Genomic DNA, 18428 nt, shown 5'->3' on the forward strand with positions numbered 1-18428 from the left:
TATGTGCAGTCAACTGCTCCCACCTAAAATAAAGAAAATGATAGAAATTGAGCAATGTCATGTATTCTGTCATTTTTTTTTTGCTATTGGTGCTGTTTATCTACAGGAAAAGAAATATATTGATTTTTCTTCTGAGAAGAGAACTCATAAACTGGGCTAGGGCTAGGTGGCTAACACAGTAACATATTAAAAGATGGCAGATAAAGACAATCAGCTCCATCTAGTCTGCCCTGCAAGTCTTTTTCTGGGGGTAATAGCGACTGCTGCTCTGTGCAGGTGTAAGCAAGTTTAGGGGTGCAAGGACCTGTCTGCTAAAAGACACTCCCAGTTCACCTCCCACTTCACTTCATGAGCCTAAGCTCAGGAAAAAGAAACAGGCTTTTATTTATCAGATTTGGCAGGATATAGCATTTAGAAAACAATAACAATTCCTGTCTCTAAAATCCCGGCCACTAAGCACCAGTTTTCCTTAGAGAAAGTTCTGTACCATGGGTGGGAACAAACATGTCATAAACCTTAGCCTGCTTAATATATTAATACTTAGGTCTAATTACTTAGCCCTGGTCCCAACTTCAGGTGCCAGCCCTCTGTTCACCTCTGAAGCAGACGCTGGCTGGAGGTCTGGAGAATGTGTGCAGGGAAGGACTTGCTTCCTGGGTTTGATAATGGCAGAGCACTTACAAACAGGCAGATCAAGATAACGTATCCTTCAGTGTAAAGTTCTCATCAGGGCAGGGTTTCTTCTTTTTCCATTGAGACAGTTTCTTCTAGGGCCTGTCAGTATTTGACTGCATATTTCTTGGTTATTATGATTCATATTTGGCATTTTCAGTGGTAAAACTTGGGATATCTCCCTACACAGAATACCCCTAAACCTTCAGTTAAGGGTTGTAGCAACTGCCATTACATGACGGCTACTCCCAAGGTGTAATAATAAAGTTACCCCATTTCTTAATTTCCACTACCTAGCCAGCAGGGATCCTCTGTGTTTGTTCTATGCCCTTTTGAATTCCACTACTATTTTCCTCTTCACCACCTCTTCTGGGAGGGCATTCCATGAAGAAATATTTCCTGACATTGTTCCTGGTTCTCCCCCCTTGAAGTTTCATATTGTGACCCCTAGTTTTACAGCTACATTTCCATTGGAAAAGATTTGATTTTTGAGAATCATTACTTCATTTGAGGTGTTTAGAGGTCTGTATCATATTACCCCTGTTTCTTCTGTCTTCCAGTATATACATATTAAGCTTCTTCAGGCTTATCTCATATGGTTTTCTGTACAGATCCCACACCATTTTGGTCACCTTTCTCTGGACCGCTTCCATTCTGTCCTTATCTTTTTTGAGATGATATCTCCAGAACAGAGAATATTCCAAATGACGCCTCACCATGGATCTGTACAGGGGCATTATCACCTTTTTTCCTGCTGGTTATGCCTCTTCCAATGCATTCCAGCCTTATCTACCACCTTATCACATTGTTTCACCACAAAGTCTCTTTCTCAATTCATGTTCATCAGACTTTTGCCGCTCAACACATACAACTCCTTCAGATTGCTATATTCAAATGCATGACTCTGCACTTTATGGTATTGAATTTCAACTGCCAAACCTTCAAACATTTCTCAAGTTTCTCTAGGTCACTTCTCATTCTCTCTACTTCTTTAGGTGTGTCCATTCTGTTGCAGATCTTACTGTCACCTGCAAAAAGACAAATTTTACCATCTAATCCCTCTGCAATATTGCTCACAATAATATTAAACAGAACCAGTCCCAGAACTGATCCTTGAGGAACTCAACTTATCATTCTTCTTTCTTCTGAATAGGTTCCATTTACTATTACTCACTGATGTCAGTCAGCCAATTTGAAATCCATTCCACCATATTGAGACCCACTCCCTAGCTTTTCATTTTATTTATGAGCCTCCTATGCAGGATTGTATCAAAAGCCTTGCTGAAATCCAAGTAAACTACACCGAGCACCAGGCTCGAACAAAAGTACGCTGGATTTTATAAGATATGCGCGTAGCCGCATGTATCTTATAAAATCCGGGGTCCGCGCGCGCAAGGGGGTGCACATTTGTGCAACTTGCACGCGCCGAGCCCTGCGCGCGCTGCCCGTTCCCTCCGAGGATGATCCAAAATCGGAGCGGCCTTGGAGGGAACTTTACTTCTACACCCCCGCACCTTCCCCTCCCTTCCCCTACCTAACCCACCCCCCCTGCCCTATCTAAACCTTCCCTTTACCTTTGTTGCCGAAGTTACGCCAGCCGGAGGCAGGTGTAACTCTGCGCGCGCCAGCAGGCAGGCTGGCGCCACGCCCCCCCAGAACGCCCAGAAATTCACGTCACCCACCCGACACGCCACCTTTGTGAAGCCCCGGAACTTACGCGCATCCTGGGGCTTGCGCGTGCCGCCAAGCCTATGCAAAATAGGCTCGGCGCGTGCAGGGGGGTTTTAAAAGGGTTACGCGTGTACCTTATGCGTGTAACCCTTTTAAAATCCGGCCCCAAGTGTTCATTATTCCCACTGTGAACCTGTGACATAGCATAAGTAGTTTTAGGCTTGCCAGAGGATAGAACAGTCTAGACTCTGGCTTTTATTGTTCAGACAACAAAACAGATAAGAAAACCTGCTTACCTTCAGCAGGGCTGGAAACTAAAGATCACAATTCACAATTAAGCAGTTCTAACAAACTTCCTCTTCCATCTCCTCTGGTCTGGAGCCTGCTTTTTCCCTCAGGGGCTTGTCCTTCTATCCCTCCCCTCAGAGGAAATGCCCTGCACCCAGGATTCCTTGATATGCTATCTTTAAGGTAGCCAGGCTAAATGTCTGGTACCAATCTTTTAAGGAGGGTCTGAGGTACACGCCTTTACATACCCTCTCTCTCAGCTTGACCTCATCAGGTTGAGTGCCTACCTCTAACCAGGTTAACTCCCAGGGAAATGAATTACTATCCCTATTTTCCTTTCCCACTCTAAATTGTGACTGTCCATTCTTTTTCCTACTAAAGGGTGGGACCAGGGTGGGGATTATTAAGCTGAAGAATTCCTTACCTTTTAATCCCTGCAGCTGCTTCTTATCATACTCAAGGGAACTAACTTCCAGTGGGGCAAGCTTAACTTCTCTTAGGTTACTCTTCCTTATCCTTTCTAAGGAGTCAGTTAAAGGTCCCTATCCAGGCCCCTCTGACCCATATCATCATGCATAGCAAAGACATTAAAGTCTCTGGTATTTTCAGAACTCCATCTGTAGCAGTCCCGTGCTGCCTTCGTGGTATGAATATATTTGGTTCCCTGCTGCCATATAAAGGTGCTTCATGAAGAGATGTTGCAACTTAGCTTGGGCTATATTGGCTGGTCATAAGCTGAGTACACACAAAATGGGGAAAACCACACCCTAGGACAACAGGGTATGGGGGTTCAGGGAGTATTCCCACCTCTATAGTAGTTTGTCCTGCCAGAGTCATCAGCACCACTTGACTAGTTGGGTATTGTTGTATATTTCTTCTCATAATTGATACAAAGTGTCTGGACTAGCTTCTTCTGAATAAGAGCAGCTAGATCACCAGGTTGACATTCATGAATTCACTTTCTTCGTAGAAGCAGTTTCTAACCAAATGACCTCTTCTCCCACAGTGAAAACAAGATGGACTTGGGGGTCTGTGACTGGGATATGGGCCCAGAGCTCTCCTGCTCTGAGGACCACTGCTGAGGCCTTGTGCTCTCACTGCCATGCCAGGGACTATAAATGGGTTGCTTTTTCACCTTCCATGACTGTCCAGGCATTAACAGACCTGAGAGAAGACATCTGTCACTTCCAATGTGGTCTTTAGGATGAGTCCAGGGTGCCAACACACTCAGATCTACATCAGTCAGTCTAGGTAATTCAGGAATTGCTCCAGGAGAACCTGGTTGGCTACTTTGAGGCCTGTCTTAACCTCTGACTGTAGCCACTTCTAACCAGCATCCTTTAGCCAATGGAGAATACTTTATGGATTTTCTCTAGGCTGTAGGGTGCCATGCTAGAACTGTTGTCATAATGTCTCTGAAGTATAACACACCCTTTCCAGCATGGCAGTTTTGACTTCCACATAGCTGGCTCTCTTATCTGGACTGGCAACTTGAAAAGCCACTTGGCTTTTGTCTGGAAGCAGATTCATTTGATATGTGTTCCAGATGGTTTCTGGCCAGTCAGCTATGAGCATGGTTCTCTCAAAATTCCTTAAGGAAACATCTGGGTCTTCTATCTTCATTTTAAGAAAAGCATGAGGTGACGGGCTTGTACATGTTGTGGCAGCTTGCATTGTTTGGGCCATCTGTGTCAGCATCCCCTGTTGGTTGTTCAACACTCCTATTTGCTGGTTAAACTGTTCATGCATAGAAATATAGAAACAGAGAAACATGATGGCAGAAAAAGACTGTATGGCCCATCCAGTTTGTCCATCTGTTCAATTAATTAAGCATTATAATTCTGATCACTTCCTAGAGATCCCTTGTATTTATCCCATACTTTCTTGAATTCAGATACTGTTTTTTCTACACCTCTTCCACTGGGAGGCTGTTCCACACATCCACCACCCTCTCTGTAAAGAAATATTTCCTAAATTACTCCTGAGTCTCCCCCTTTCAACATCTTCTCATTACCCTCCTTTCCATTGAAAAAGGCTCACCCCCCGTGCATGGAAACCTTAAAGATATTTGAATATCTTTAATCATATCTCCCCTTGCCTTTCCTCTAGGGCAGTGGTCCCCAACCCTGTCCTGGGGGCCTACCAGCCAGTCGGGTTTTCAGGATAGCTGCAATAAATATGCATGAGAGAAAATTTGCATGTTATGGAGGCAGTGCATGCAAATTTTCTCTCATGCATATTTTTCTCTCAAACAAGCTTTCCCGGACTCCAGCTAATGTCCTTCAACTTCAAGTTCTATAACACAACCAGCTCTTTTAACTGTTCGTTGTAAATATTTAAAATGCTATATAAAAACCTTAAATAAATAAATAAATAAATAAATAAATAAAATATTACCCTCTCCCTCTTCTCACTGAACACCACCCAACTCCAAATAAAACCTCTCCTGATCTATTCTTCCCTAGAGATACCTACTTTCTTATCAAGTCTTCTATCCCCCTCTGTGACTATATGGAATTTAAAATAAATAACTTTATGGTCTGTCCAAGCGACCTCCTCCCCACCCAATATCTGAAAATGTCCCTCCATTAAAATTTTCCTAGTGCCAAAAATAACATCCAACATCTATAAGTATTGAAGGAAACCAATTGTGACAGATCCCAAGCATTTTTACTGTCCAGTAACAACACAGCTTTCCTACAGGCTTCATCATTCACATATATAATTAGATCACCTAAAACTATTAAACTTTCAAATCGCAGAACTACCTCTCCTATATATTCAACTAATTCTCCCATCTGTTCTAAACTAGGATTGGGAGGGGAATAAATCAATAATAAGCCTATTGATCTCCTTTTTCCCCACTGCTAAAGCAAGCGCTCACATCCCCATAATTCTCTAATCTCAATTGACGATAACAGTAAATCTTTTTTACTCATAACTGCCACTCGTCCCCCATACCACTTTTACCATTCTGAGAAAAAATCTCATAGCTCAAAGGATAGAGATCAGGAAGGAGTGCATTTGCATAATCAGAAAACCACGTTTCTATCACAAAAACCACATCACTGGCAATAGCATTTATTAAATCCCATACCTGAGCAGTTTTATTACACAGTGATCTAGCATTCAATAACTCTGCTTTCGCCTCCTTAGAACCGCTTAAGCTCTGCATAGAATCAGTTTTCACCTCCCTCAAATAACCCCTTGTTCCCTTCTCATGTCTCCTAGGGGTGTGCATTCATTTTGAATGAATGCGCATTCCGCAACATATAGGTCCCTATTCGTTGCATTTGTGGGTCCGCGAAACGCATGGCGAACCCCCACGAATGCAACGCATCATTACTGAATTTTTCCCCCTCTTAAGGAGCAAATTTAAACAAATCTAACTAAAACTCCCATCCTCCTGACCCCCCAAGACTTGCCAAAAGTCCCTGGTGGTCCAGCGGCAGTCCTGGAGTGATCTCCTGCACTCGTGCCGTCGGCTGCCAGTATGCAAAAAGGCGCCGATAGCCTTTGCCCTTACTATGTCACAGGGGCTACCGGTGCCATTGGTCAGCCCCTGTCACATGGTAGGAGCACAAAATGGCACCAGCCATCCAGGGGCCGACCAATGGCACCGGTAGCCCCTGTGACATAGTAAGGGCAAAGGCTATCGGCACCATTTTGAATACTGGCAGCTGACAGCACGAGTGCAGGAGATCGCTCCAGGACCCCCGCTGAACCACAGGGACTTTTGGCAAGTCTTGGGGGGGTCAGGAGGGTGGGGAGTTGTAGTTAAATTTAAAGGGTTGGGGTGGGGTGGTTTTTTTTTTGTTTTTATAACTTTAATGGGAAACGAATACCAAATTCAACTAATGGACGGATCGGGTTCCCCCCCCCCCATTGACCGAATGCAACGTATTTGGATTCCGACGAATATCGAATCCAACGAATTCTTTCCATCTGCACATCCCTAATGTCTCCTCATAATCACCACCCCACCCCATACCTTCCTCTCCCTACCACTACCTCAATATTCAAACTTCCCACATACATCACCAATAATGCTTCTTCTTCTTCATTAAATAGGAAGATCACCACACCAATATCAGCCTACTTGCTGAAGAAACCATCACCTGTATTTAGTCAAAGATCATCAAACATCAGCTGTGCTTAAAAACAAGAGGGCTTCCCCAACCCTTGCACTTTTAGCTGGATTGTGAGATTTTCTCAGGAGCATGTTCAAGTTGGGTGGGGAAAACAATTCAGGCAGATTTGATTTTCAAAACTATGGGCTGAATTTTCAAAAGGATTTATGCTTGTACATTGGCTAATCAAATTAGTGTATAATAAAACAGTGTGCACTAAATCAAAATAAAACAAATAAACAAGATATGAATAAAAAAAACAAAAACAATTTTTTTTGGCAGTATATCCTAGTAATTTCTTTTTGAAAATTTGCTACTTGCTGTACCATTACTTTTACAGTATTGCAAACTAATCAGAATTTCCCCCTATATGTTCTTCTATCAAGATGGACAAAGGGATTTTGGTGTTCCCTATGGGAAGACCATCTGAGCAATAAATAAACCAGTAACTGAGGGTCAGGCTTATGAAATGTGTCGCGGTGCCAGCCGCGACTCTCGTGGCCTGTCCCTTATCTGGTTCCGGCGACGAACGCGCCGGTCGGGCCCCGAGTCCTCCGGCCCTGCCTGGGCCTGCCTCGCAGCGTCTCCATGAGGGAGACGCTGCCGAACGCCGCAACAGCCCTGCCCCTAAGGGCCACGCGCGCGCAGAGGGAACCATTTTAAAGGGCCTCTGGCGCGAAGAACAGGGTCAGCCCTCCGAGTGATGTCAGACGCCGAGGGAGATTTAACTCGGCGTCTGATCCCTGTTCGGGGTCTTGCAACGCGGTCAGCTCCGAGGAGTGAAGAGTTGCTATCTGCCTGCCGATCCTGATCCTGCCTGCCTGATCCAGCCTGCCTGACCCAGCCTGCCTGATCCTGCCTGCCTGATCCAGCCTGCCTGATCCAGTTTGCCTGATCCTGCCTGCCTTGACCCCGGTCTGTATCATCGTTCACGACTTCTGCTGCCTGCCCTGATCCCGGCCTGTATCATCGTTCACGACTTCTGCTGCCTGCCCTGATCCTGGTCTGTCTCCTCGTCCACGTTCATAGCCGCTCTCCTAAGTCCCAGCGGCCCGGGTCCCTACGGGCTCCTCCCAGGGGGATCGAAGCCACCTAAGTCCCAGCGGTCTGGACCTCCACAGGATTCGCCTGGAGGGGTCAAGGACTTCCAGGGTGAAGACTGTCGACTTTCTGCAGCGGCCTGCCTTCCGACCTACCTCAGCTGCGGATAACAGCTTCTCCGTCGGTCGGACCAAGGATCCACCTCCGAACCCCCAACAAAATGCTGGCTCAATAATTATTTTCTGATAGGTTTGCAACATGTTTGTCTTTCTCAGTCACAGTGATCTGTATAATAATGCTGGTGAATAAAATGGTAGGAACTGAAAGCAAATCAATTTGTGTTTTCTGCACGTAATGCAGAGAGGGCAGATGAAGTGGGCTGTACCATTTAATTGTAATTTCTTCTTATTGCAGTACTACATATAGAGAAGTTGTATAATGATACATTTCAAGATATTTTCCAGATGAATGGATTACTGTATATGCCTGCAGTGCAGTGGTAATGTATAGGTAGCCATGGTTACTACTGTTACTTGGCAACACCTTTTACACAATTGTGTGTATTTGTATTAGTGCCAGATCCTACATTGTGAATCTGTTTGAAAGCCGGAATTAAGGCCAGTGAAAGAGTGGAACAAATCACCTTACCAGTCATGAACTCTGTTTTCAGAAGCAAGCTCATTTCTGGAGGCCTGGGTTACCATTTGGTTTTCTGTATGCCAAGTGATATAATTATTTTAAAACCATCTCATGTTTCAACATTTTTTAAACCTTGAATTTCATCAGTTTGGGTCCAGAGTTAAGAAGATTTTCCTAACTCCTTCCTGTACCTTTCTGCCATTATATACTTATTTTCACTCATACCTGAGAGGCACATGCCAAATAAATATTGCCAGTGCTACTGTTCTGTCTATTCCCCAGACATGTGCCACATTACAAAATGTGTGAGAACAAAGCTGTATATATTTTATCAGTCAGCAGAACTTAATAGTCATTAGTCACTGCTACTGCTCCCACCTCTAATGAAATGTTTTTCACGGTATATCAATATACCACCATGTGACTTTCTTGCACCAGTATGTTGCCTGGTAGAAGTTGAGCAGAACCTTAAATGTCCCTTTGTGCACTGCTCATTATTTAAAGTACTCAAGACTAGAAGAAACACAGTTTTTAAATAATGTAGGGTAGCTATTTCCTTTAAAATTCTTTGTTGCTCACAAAACACATGTGCACATATTGATACCTGATTGGTTCATGCAATGTATGAGATGTCATTTGTGACATCATGACTGGTTTGAAGTAACTGAATTCAATGTGTGTAATGTTTGATACTCTTTTGCTAGGCTGACAACGCCTGAAGAGGATAGGAATTGCAGAGAAGCAGATTAAAGCATTTAAAAAGAATGACATAACATTAAAACTATTGAGGGACATTTTAAAAGTTGATTTCCGTGGGTAAAATGCTTTTTATCTATGTAAACCAGCTTTTTGAAAATTGCCCATCCTCAATGCAAGTAAAAGTATGTTCTTTATTCTACAATGTTTGTGCTTTTACCTGCATTGCGAAAAGGCATACTTGAGGATGCATGTAGATTGGGGGGGGGGATGATGAAAATAATGCACGTAAATTGCATTTTCAAATCTACACACCTTATTTTCCTTTCAAATTTTCCCTACACAAAAAGGAGGTGCAAATGCCATTTTGTACCCACAGTAATAATTTTACTTCAATTATTGTTGCAGCTGACAGAATGAATATCAAAGTTGTTAAAATGAACTGTTAGAAGTCTTGGCAGAAAACAGGCAACTATGCAATCAGGTCTGTCTGGCAGACTGAGATGATCAAATTAGCTAGGGAGGGATATGATTATAATAAAAATAATGAAACAAAAACTCGCAACAAACAGGCAGAGACACTCGACATCAACTAATTGCAAACGCTACCAAGTTACCCTTTAATAGGGATGTGCAGACCAAAAGTTTAAGTTCATAAGTCCATAAGTCGAAAGGGGGTCCCATTTGCGGTCAATATGGACATATGGAGAATTCCATAAGTTGAGTCTATGTCCATATGTGCAAATAAAAATTTAAACCCCTCACCCGCCTTAATCCCGCCCCCCCCCCAAGACTTACCAAAACTCCCTGGTGGTCCAGCGGGGTCAGGACGCCATTCCTGAACTCCTTTGCAAGGAGCACGTGACGTCGGCGTCACATCGGAGTGACGCGGCGTCACGTGATTCCCCTCGGGTTCGCTCCCGGACCCCTCGTTGGGCCCAAAAGGCACTTTTGGCCAGCTTGGGGGGGTCAGGAGGCCCCTCCAAGCTGGCCAAAAGTGCCGTTTGGGTCCAACGAGGGGTCCGGGAGCGGAACCGCGATGGACCACGTGACGTCGGCGTCACGTGATTCCCCACGCGTCTGCTCCCGGACCCTCACGGAACTTTTGGCCAGCTTGGGGAGTTTTGGTAAGTCTTGGGGGGGGGGGATTAAGGAGGGTGAGGGGTTTAAATTTTTATTTAGATCAACAATCGCGATTTCCAACGTATTCAACATAGCTATGTTGAATAAGTTGGAAATCCGATCGTTTACGCCTCATCATTTTTTTAAGTAAAAAAAAAAAAAAAAGTTGCGTTTTCCATTTAAGTTCAAAACGAATGCACACCCCTACCCTTTAACAGGTTTTTATCTCAACATGACCATCATAAATAGGCGCTTACGATTCAAAAGAACCTTTTCTTTTCAAGCTGTGCAGTCATATCGATGGCCACAGCTAAATGTGGTATATTTTATGCCCGTGTCAGTCATATACTGGCTGCATAAAATAGGCAGTGAAAACCAGTCTAACTGAACATAAAAGCTGTCCTGTTACTAAAAAAAAGTTCAACCTCCTATCATGCAGCACTGTTTGGATACTGGACACAGCTTCCATGATTTGAAATAGGGCATTCTGGAGCATGTCCCCATATCTCCTTGGGGAGGTGATAGAGTGGGTCGATTAAACCTTTGAGAACAATTCTGGATCATTTATTTAAAAATGGTTGTGCCTCAAGGCCCAAATATTAATAATGAATGGCATAGCATCATTTAATCGGTTAATTCTCAGTAGGCTGTTTTTCTGCTATAAAACCACTATAATGCCATTATTGACACTTCCGGTTTGAATTTTTGGTGCCAAAATGGTTTAAGATAGCACTCTGAAGCTGGTATGTTGCTTGGTGTTATGCTTGGTATCATATTTATTTCTTTTAATAACATTAAAATATTTTAACAATTCTGACATTTAGTTGTGGCCATCAGTATGAAAAATATGCTGTCATTTTTTATTATAATACAGAAAAAGCCTTAATAGGCAATACGATATAGTAATCAAATACAAAAAGTTGTATCCACCAAAAATTATAATGAATAATCTAAGGGACCATCATATAAACCCCTTACTTTAATATCTTTTAGAGCCTTGCATTGTGCTCTATCGATAAATCAAAGGGGTACACTTTTAATCATTGCTCCAATTTTTAAAGAATTTTTTTGAAGCATTTTTACAAAAAATTATAATTACTAAAAAATGCACTTCTTCCCCATTTATTGAAGTTAATTCATGCCCAACACGGTACCATGTTTCGCAAACTGCTGCTTCAGGGGCTGGAATCAGCATATACTCAATCCAAAAATTCCTTCTTTTCTTTTAGTCCCATTTTAATTTCTGCAGAACAGTAAATGTATACTTTAGGGGTAGATTTACAAACACGGCGCGTTCGTGTACTTTTGTTGGCGCTCCAGGCGCCAACAAAAGTACGCGGGATTTTAGTAGATACGCGCGTAGCCGCGCGTATCTGCTAAAATCCGGGATCGGCGCGCGCAAGGCTATCGATTCCGTATAGCCGGCGCGTGCCGAGCCGCGCAGCCTACCTCCGTTCCCTCCGAGGCCGCTCCGAAATCGGAGCGGCCTCGGAGGGAACTTTCTTTTGCCCTCCCCTCACCTTCCCCTCCCTTCCCCTACCTAACCCACCCGCCCGGCCCTGTCTAAACCCCACCCTTACCTTTGTCGGGGGATTTACGCCTCCCAGAGGAAGACGTAAATCCCCGCGCACCAGCGGGCCGCTAGCACGCCGGGACGCGACCTGGGGGCGGGTCCGGAGGGCATGGCCACGCCCCGGACCGCCCCGGGCCGTAACCACGCCCCTCGGCCCACCCCCGAAACGCTCCTGACACGTCCCGAAAATGCCGCGCGGATCAGGCCTGCCCCCGACACGCCCCCGACATGCCCCCTCTGAAAACCCCGGGACTTACGCGAGTCCCAGGGCTCTGCGCGCGCCGGTAGACCTATGTAAAATAGGCGCACCGGCGCGCAGGGCCATGCTTGCCTAAATCCGCCCGGATTTAGGCGGATTTAGGCGAGCAGGGCTCTTAAAATCCGCCCCTTAATGTCTTGATAATATTGAAAAAACATTTAATGGGAAAGAGACTTACGTTGACTGAGGCAACTCATCATTTCTTCACATGGGGCGGATTTTCAAAGGGCGTAACCCCGAGAATCCGCTCCTGTGCGCGCCGAGCCTATTTTGCATAGGCCCGGTGACGCTCGCAAGCCCCGGGACATGCCTATGTCCTGGGGCTTGAAAAAGGGGGCGGGGAGTGGGCGGGGCCAGAGCCTCCCAGGTTAGGGAGGGGAATGTGGGGGGAGGGCAGAAGGAAAGTTCCCTATGAGGCTGCTCCGATTTTGGAGCGGCCTCAGAGGGCTCGGCGCACGCAAGGTGCACAAGTGTGCACCCCCTTGCGTGCGCCAACCCTGGATTTTTTAACATGCGTGTGGCTGCGCTCGCATGTTATAAAATCAGGCGTAGATTTGTGCGCACCAGGTTGCGTGCACAAATCTACGCCCGTGCGTAAATCTTAAAATCTGGCCCATAGCGTTTTCACCTGCCAAGGATTCAGCGTTTTTTTTAACTGTGATGCCAAGCCTAACTTTTTAAATTTTCTATGTGATGACGTAAATGTGATGGCTCCATTCACGAGAATTTTAAAGGGGCTGCAAGAAATTACCTGAAGGAGAACTTACTAAGTCCAAACTGTCATCGGCAAAACAATCGCTCAATAAACCTTTGAGAATGAACTGAAATAGATCCTTCAAAGAAACACCGTCCATTCAATCTCTTTATTGGGTCCTCGAGGAACCACAGTATGGAGTTTAAAAATCCAGTTTTGCTCCTGTTGAAAAAGGCGAGTGGCTCTGTCCCTATCTCGCCAGTGAGAAGAAAGACGGGACATTGTGTCCATGCATTGACTACAGAGGTCTAAATGAGAACACTGTGAAAGACCGCTATCCCTTGCCACTCATCTCAGAGCTATTTGATAGACTACAGGGAGCTAAGATATTCTCCAAGCTTGACCTCAAGGGAGCCTACAATCTAGTTTGCATTCGCGCTGGCGATGAATGGAAGACAGCCTTCAATACCAGGGATGGGCCTCTTTGGAGTTTATAAAACCAGCTGTGGTCACTCTTAAATCCCTTTGGGATTTAATTGCAGGTATGTCTCTCATTTTTAATGATCAAACCCGGCGCTTAGAGCCTGTTTCTCAAAAGTTGGATTCCGTTGCAAAAGACCATCAACATATCCTTCAGGAACATTCTTCATCTATTCAGGCTTTGGGGAACGATATCAAAAGCTTGCAGGCCTCTAACGCTACAATCATTCATGATTGTATGTCTTCTTTGAGAAGGCTAGAATCTATGGAAATATTTTCAAGGCATTTAAACTTATGACTATTGAATTTCCCCAAGGTTCTTGGTGAGCTACTATTAATTACATTCAAGAAATATTTGGTTGAAGCTCTTAAAATTCCATTTGATATAATTCCAGCTCGACAGAGTTCTACCCAGTCTCATTTTCCTAAAAATGTGATGCGCTTTTCCAATTTATCTGAATACTTGGAAAATTTAAAAGTGGAAGTGACTGAAAGATCTATTCTGTTTGTTTCTTTCTTTTCTGAGCAGGATCTAAGTCTTGTTATGAAATCTTATTTCAAGAGTTGAAATGTTCCCTTTCATGGTGGCTTGGTCCGGGTTTATCCAGACTTAGCCAGAGCTACTCAATTATGTCGCAAAACTTTTTTGGATATGCGTCCTGAAGTTCTTATTTGAGGTGCAAGTTTCTTGCTACGATATCCTTGTAAATGCATAATTAAGTTAAATGATAATACATATATTTTTTTTAGTCCAGAGAAGTTGCATGAATTCTTGGATGCTAGAGTGACAGTTCCTGCAGTTAATTAATAGATTCTGTAAAGGGTTATAGCATAATGTGTACAGGGTAATTAATGCAATATATCTTGATATTATGTTTAATTTCCTTTGTTCTCTTTTTTCTTCCCCCTCCGTTTTTTCTTTATTATAAATGAGAGAGAATTTTTTTCTGTATGATTGTTATTTCCTTTGTATTTGTACTTTGTAATTTCTTTTTTATTTCTCTCTTTAATTTCCATTACAATGTGTATCTTTGTTATATTTGAAAAGTCTAATAAATATAAAGTTAAAAAAAAAAGCCAGTTTTATGAGCAATTGGTTCAGGAGCCGACAAGAGAGGGTGCAATTTTAGATCTAATTCACAGTAGAGCGCAGGATTTGGTGAGAGAAGTAATGGTGGTGGGGCCACTTGGCAATAGTGATCATAATATGATCAAATTTGAATTATTGACTGGAAGGAGGACAGTATGTAAATCCACAGTTCTAGCATAAACTTTCAAAAGGGAAACTTTGACAAAATGAGAATAGTAGGTAGAAAAAAAAACCTGAAAGATGCAGCTACAAAGGTAAAAAGTGTGGAACCATCAAGCCAGGGAGAGATAACATACTACAAAATTTCATCTTTGTGAGACTTTCCTCACTCCAAATGAAGTCAAATCTTCACAGAGGTGTACTGTGCTGTTCGTATGTCTCACTCTGTATGATAAACTGGCCCCTAAACCCTAAACCACTACCAACACCTCACCTCGAGCTATTAGACAACCCTCCTATAGACATATAAATAGTTGCATATTGTGAAGCCCTCCCCAAATGTTTTCTCCCTCTCTTTCTCTCTCCCTCCCTCTCTCCCCCAGAAATGGCTGAAATTTGGTTCTAAAACTTTATTGTGAATTGTTTTATGGACATTTTGGTCATATTGCACAGCTTAACGCCAGGAAAAAAGGGGTAGTTGTTTCTGGCATTAAAACTGTGAAATATTGTCCCTTGTTTTCATAATTCCCGCCTCTTCCCAAAATTTGCATTTGCGCTGTGCGATACCATTATTATCGCATGCGTTAACACATTATCGTGTGTGTTAATGTCATAACGCATTTTGATGAATGTCCCTGAAAGTCTGGTGGTAAGATATGGAATAGGAGCAGAGGGAGAAACAGGGTGCTACTGGTAGGGATGTGCAGAGGGTCGCCATATGTTGCATTTGGGATTCGGATTTATCGGGGGCAGATACGTTGCATTTGGCAAGGGGGCTCCCCGATACGTTTATCTGTTAATTCTTATTCGTTTCCCTGCTTAAATTAAATTAACTACAACCCTCCACCCTCCTGACCCCCCGAAGACTTACCAAAACTCCCTGGTGGTCCAGTGGGGTGTCCGGGAGCCATCCCCTGCACTCACACCCTCACTGCCGGTTTCAAAATGGTGCCGATAGCCTTTGACCTACTATGTCACAGGGGCTACTGGTGCCATTGGTCAGGCCCTGTCACATGGCCATCGGCACCATCTTGTGCTCCTACCATGTGACAGGGGCTGACCAATGGCACAGGTAGCCCCTGTGACATAGTAGGTCAAAGGCTATTGGCGCCATTTTGATTACTGGCAGCCGACGGCCTGAGTGCAGGAGATCGCTCCCAGATCCCCACTGACCCACCAGGGACTTTTGGCAAGTCTTGGGGGACCCTCCTGACCCCTACAAGACTTGCCAAAAATCCAGTGGGGGTCCAGAGGGACCTCCTGCACTCTGACCGTTGGATGCCAGTATTCAAAATGGCGCTGATAGCCTTTGCCCTTACTATGTCACAGGGGCTACCGATGCCATTGGTCAGCCCCTGTCACATGGTAGGAGCACAAGATGGCGCCGATGGCTATGTGACAGGGGCTGACCAATGGCACCAGTAGCCCCTGTGACATAGTAGGTCAAAGGCTATCGACGCCATTTTGAAACCGGCAGCGAGGGTGTGAGTGCAGGGGAAGGCCCCCGGACCCCCCGCTGGACCACCATGGAGTTTTGGTAAGTCGGGGGGGGGGGGGTCAGGAGGGTGGGGGGTTTGTTTAAATTGGGTCCTTTAGGTGGCTGAATAATTCAGGGGATTTGGTGTATTCCTGGGGAATCACGATACGTTTCGCTTCCCCATGAATACAACGAATAGGGCCCTGTACGTTGCAGATGAGAAATACGTTAGAAACGAATGCACACCCCTAGCTACTGGATGTTGGATTAAATATGGAAACTTGTATGCTACTTTACACAAAATAGTAGAGAATCAAAGAGGAAAGCAAAAAAAAAAACCCTGACTTCGAAAATGTCAAGCTTCTATGACTAACAACTGGAATATACCTTTAGCAGTGTAGACTGGAATAATAGATTAAATGGGCAATTGGTCTTTATCTGCTGTCATATATTATGTTACTATGCCATGTTACTATGGCACTATGCTACTATGAAGAAGAGGGAACTGAACCATGTCTTGTCTTTCAGGAGAGAGATATACATGATTTTAAATAATAGTAACACTGGAAATTACAGTGCCTTCACTGTGGAGCTCGATTATATACAGTAAATGGTCTTTTTATTTGGTGCTACAATGAGCTGTTTGTCTTGTGGCTTTTTAGCATATATGGAAAAAGACTATCCTGTTGCTAGTGAGAAAGAAATGGAAACTGCTGAAAAGCAGCCAGCAGCAACTGTACCATTCAATGAGGATACAGCTTCTATATCAAAAGGTCAGGAAAATGGGAAATCACTGCAAAACAGCTTAGAATGGAATACTAGTTATGCTGGCCATGCTGAACTCCTTACCTTTCTAGAAGGAATCAGTAGTCTGACTTTGCTGGCATACTGCCAACACTGAGATATTCATTATGATGGCACCAATGTAATGATTTTGAGATGACATGTGATGCACTGAACATCAGAGCACATATTTTGACCCTGTTCTGGGTGTAGCAGCTTCAGTTTTGAGATTAGGATAATTTATTTTACATTTTATTTATTTATTTATTTATTTATTTATTTATTTGTTTAAAGAGTCTTCTATACCGATGTTAGTCAAAACATCACCTCGGTTTACATGGAACAAAAGCAACGGAAATTACAAGTAACAGGGGAAGGGTAGGGGGTACAAAAAACCAATAGGAGAGCAGAGAAGCATAGGAACAATTAACAAGTGAACTATAATGTCATAAGAACAAGTTCATAGTCAAATTCAGACCTTTTACAGACCTTTTGGGACTTAATAGAGACCCTACTATTCCCCCAATGTTTCTGACTGAAGTATTTAGCAGATCTGATGGTGACAAAGGTAGTCAAGAAGGATATGGAAAACGTGATCTGGATTTTAAAATGGCGGAGGTAGTTGAAGTTCCTCATCTGGGGCCTAATTATGATCTGCTACTTGCTGATGTCTCCAGAGTTGTGGTTATAGCATTAGAGGAAATGTTTGAAGCGATAAACACTAAAATTGAGACAGTAAATGAAACACTAGCAGAGGTAAGCAAGCCTCTTCATTAGGTTGAGAACAAGTCTATGACCTGGAAGAATGTAGGGAACCCAGGTAAAAGTAACTGAGGCACTAAAAGATTCTTTAGGAAGTGGCCAATAAAGTAGATGATCTACAAAACAGTTTGTATTGCAATAATTTTTGCTATTTTGGTCTACCTGAAACTTTGCTAGAAGGGGAAACAAGCCGATATGCTGGAAATCTGATTACTCAAGTTGAGGAGCTTAGAAGATTTTATGCGTGTGGTCTCTTTCAAGTGGACTTACAGATTGGGGCAGAAAAATAACTGCAAAAGCCAAGAGTGGTGATTGCCTGCATTTTGAATTTTTCCCATAAAATGCAAATTTTGCAGGTATACTGCCAATGCTGAGAGATTCATTCAGTGATGATTTTTCCATATTACTTATTGACAGTAGCTATGAAGAGGAAGGAGTTTACACAAGCAGGCTTAGAAATGATGAAGTGAAATATTCATTTTACTCTGCAGTTCCTGTCTATCTGCATGTGAATTATGCAGAGACGATCTTGCTCTTGGGTATCACAGAGGCTGTAAGATTATTCATGGAGACTCTGCTGTAACCAACTTGATGTTAGGATTCATGACCCTGCAAGCTGCAGCACCTACCTCCAATGTTAGCCAAGACTGAGTGTGGCAGAAAGCTGCTGAATTCTGCCCCCTGCATCGCCTTGCCTTATCTTCTTTGTCAAGCCTTGCCTTGCTTTCCTCGCCCAGCCTTGCCTTTCTTGTTCAGCCTTACCCGTCCTGTTCGTCTTGTCTGGTGTCTTCCGTGTGTCTCCATTTACCCTGTGGGGGAGGCGGCTGGTAAAGGTGAAGATCCAGAATGTCCCACTACAGGCTAAGTCAGCCACTTGCTGGCATAGGCCTCG

At 43.7% G+C, this 18428-nt stretch overlaps 1 protein-coding gene across 1 annotated transcript in view; it reads left to right on the plus strand.

Moving 5' to 3' along the window:
- Positions 1 to 18428, plus strand: part of LGSN (lengsin, lens protein with glutamine synthetase domain) — a 214840-nt gene that overhangs the window by 63110 nt on the left and 133302 nt on the right. The window contains exons 3-4 of the mRNA XM_029596867.1: positions 16654 to 16764; positions 17893 to 18089. Coding sequence (XP_029452727.1) covers positions 16654 to 16764; positions 17893 to 18089 — 308 coding nt within the window. The remainder of the gene's footprint in view (positions 1 to 16653; positions 16765 to 17892; positions 18090 to 18428) is intronic.

This window comes from Rhinatrema bivittatum, chromosome 3, assembly GCF_901001135.1.
Source record: "Rhinatrema bivittatum chromosome 3, aRhiBiv1.1, whole genome shotgun sequence".
NCBI lineage: Eukaryota > Metazoa > Chordata > Amphibia > Gymnophiona > Rhinatrematidae > Rhinatrema > Rhinatrema bivittatum.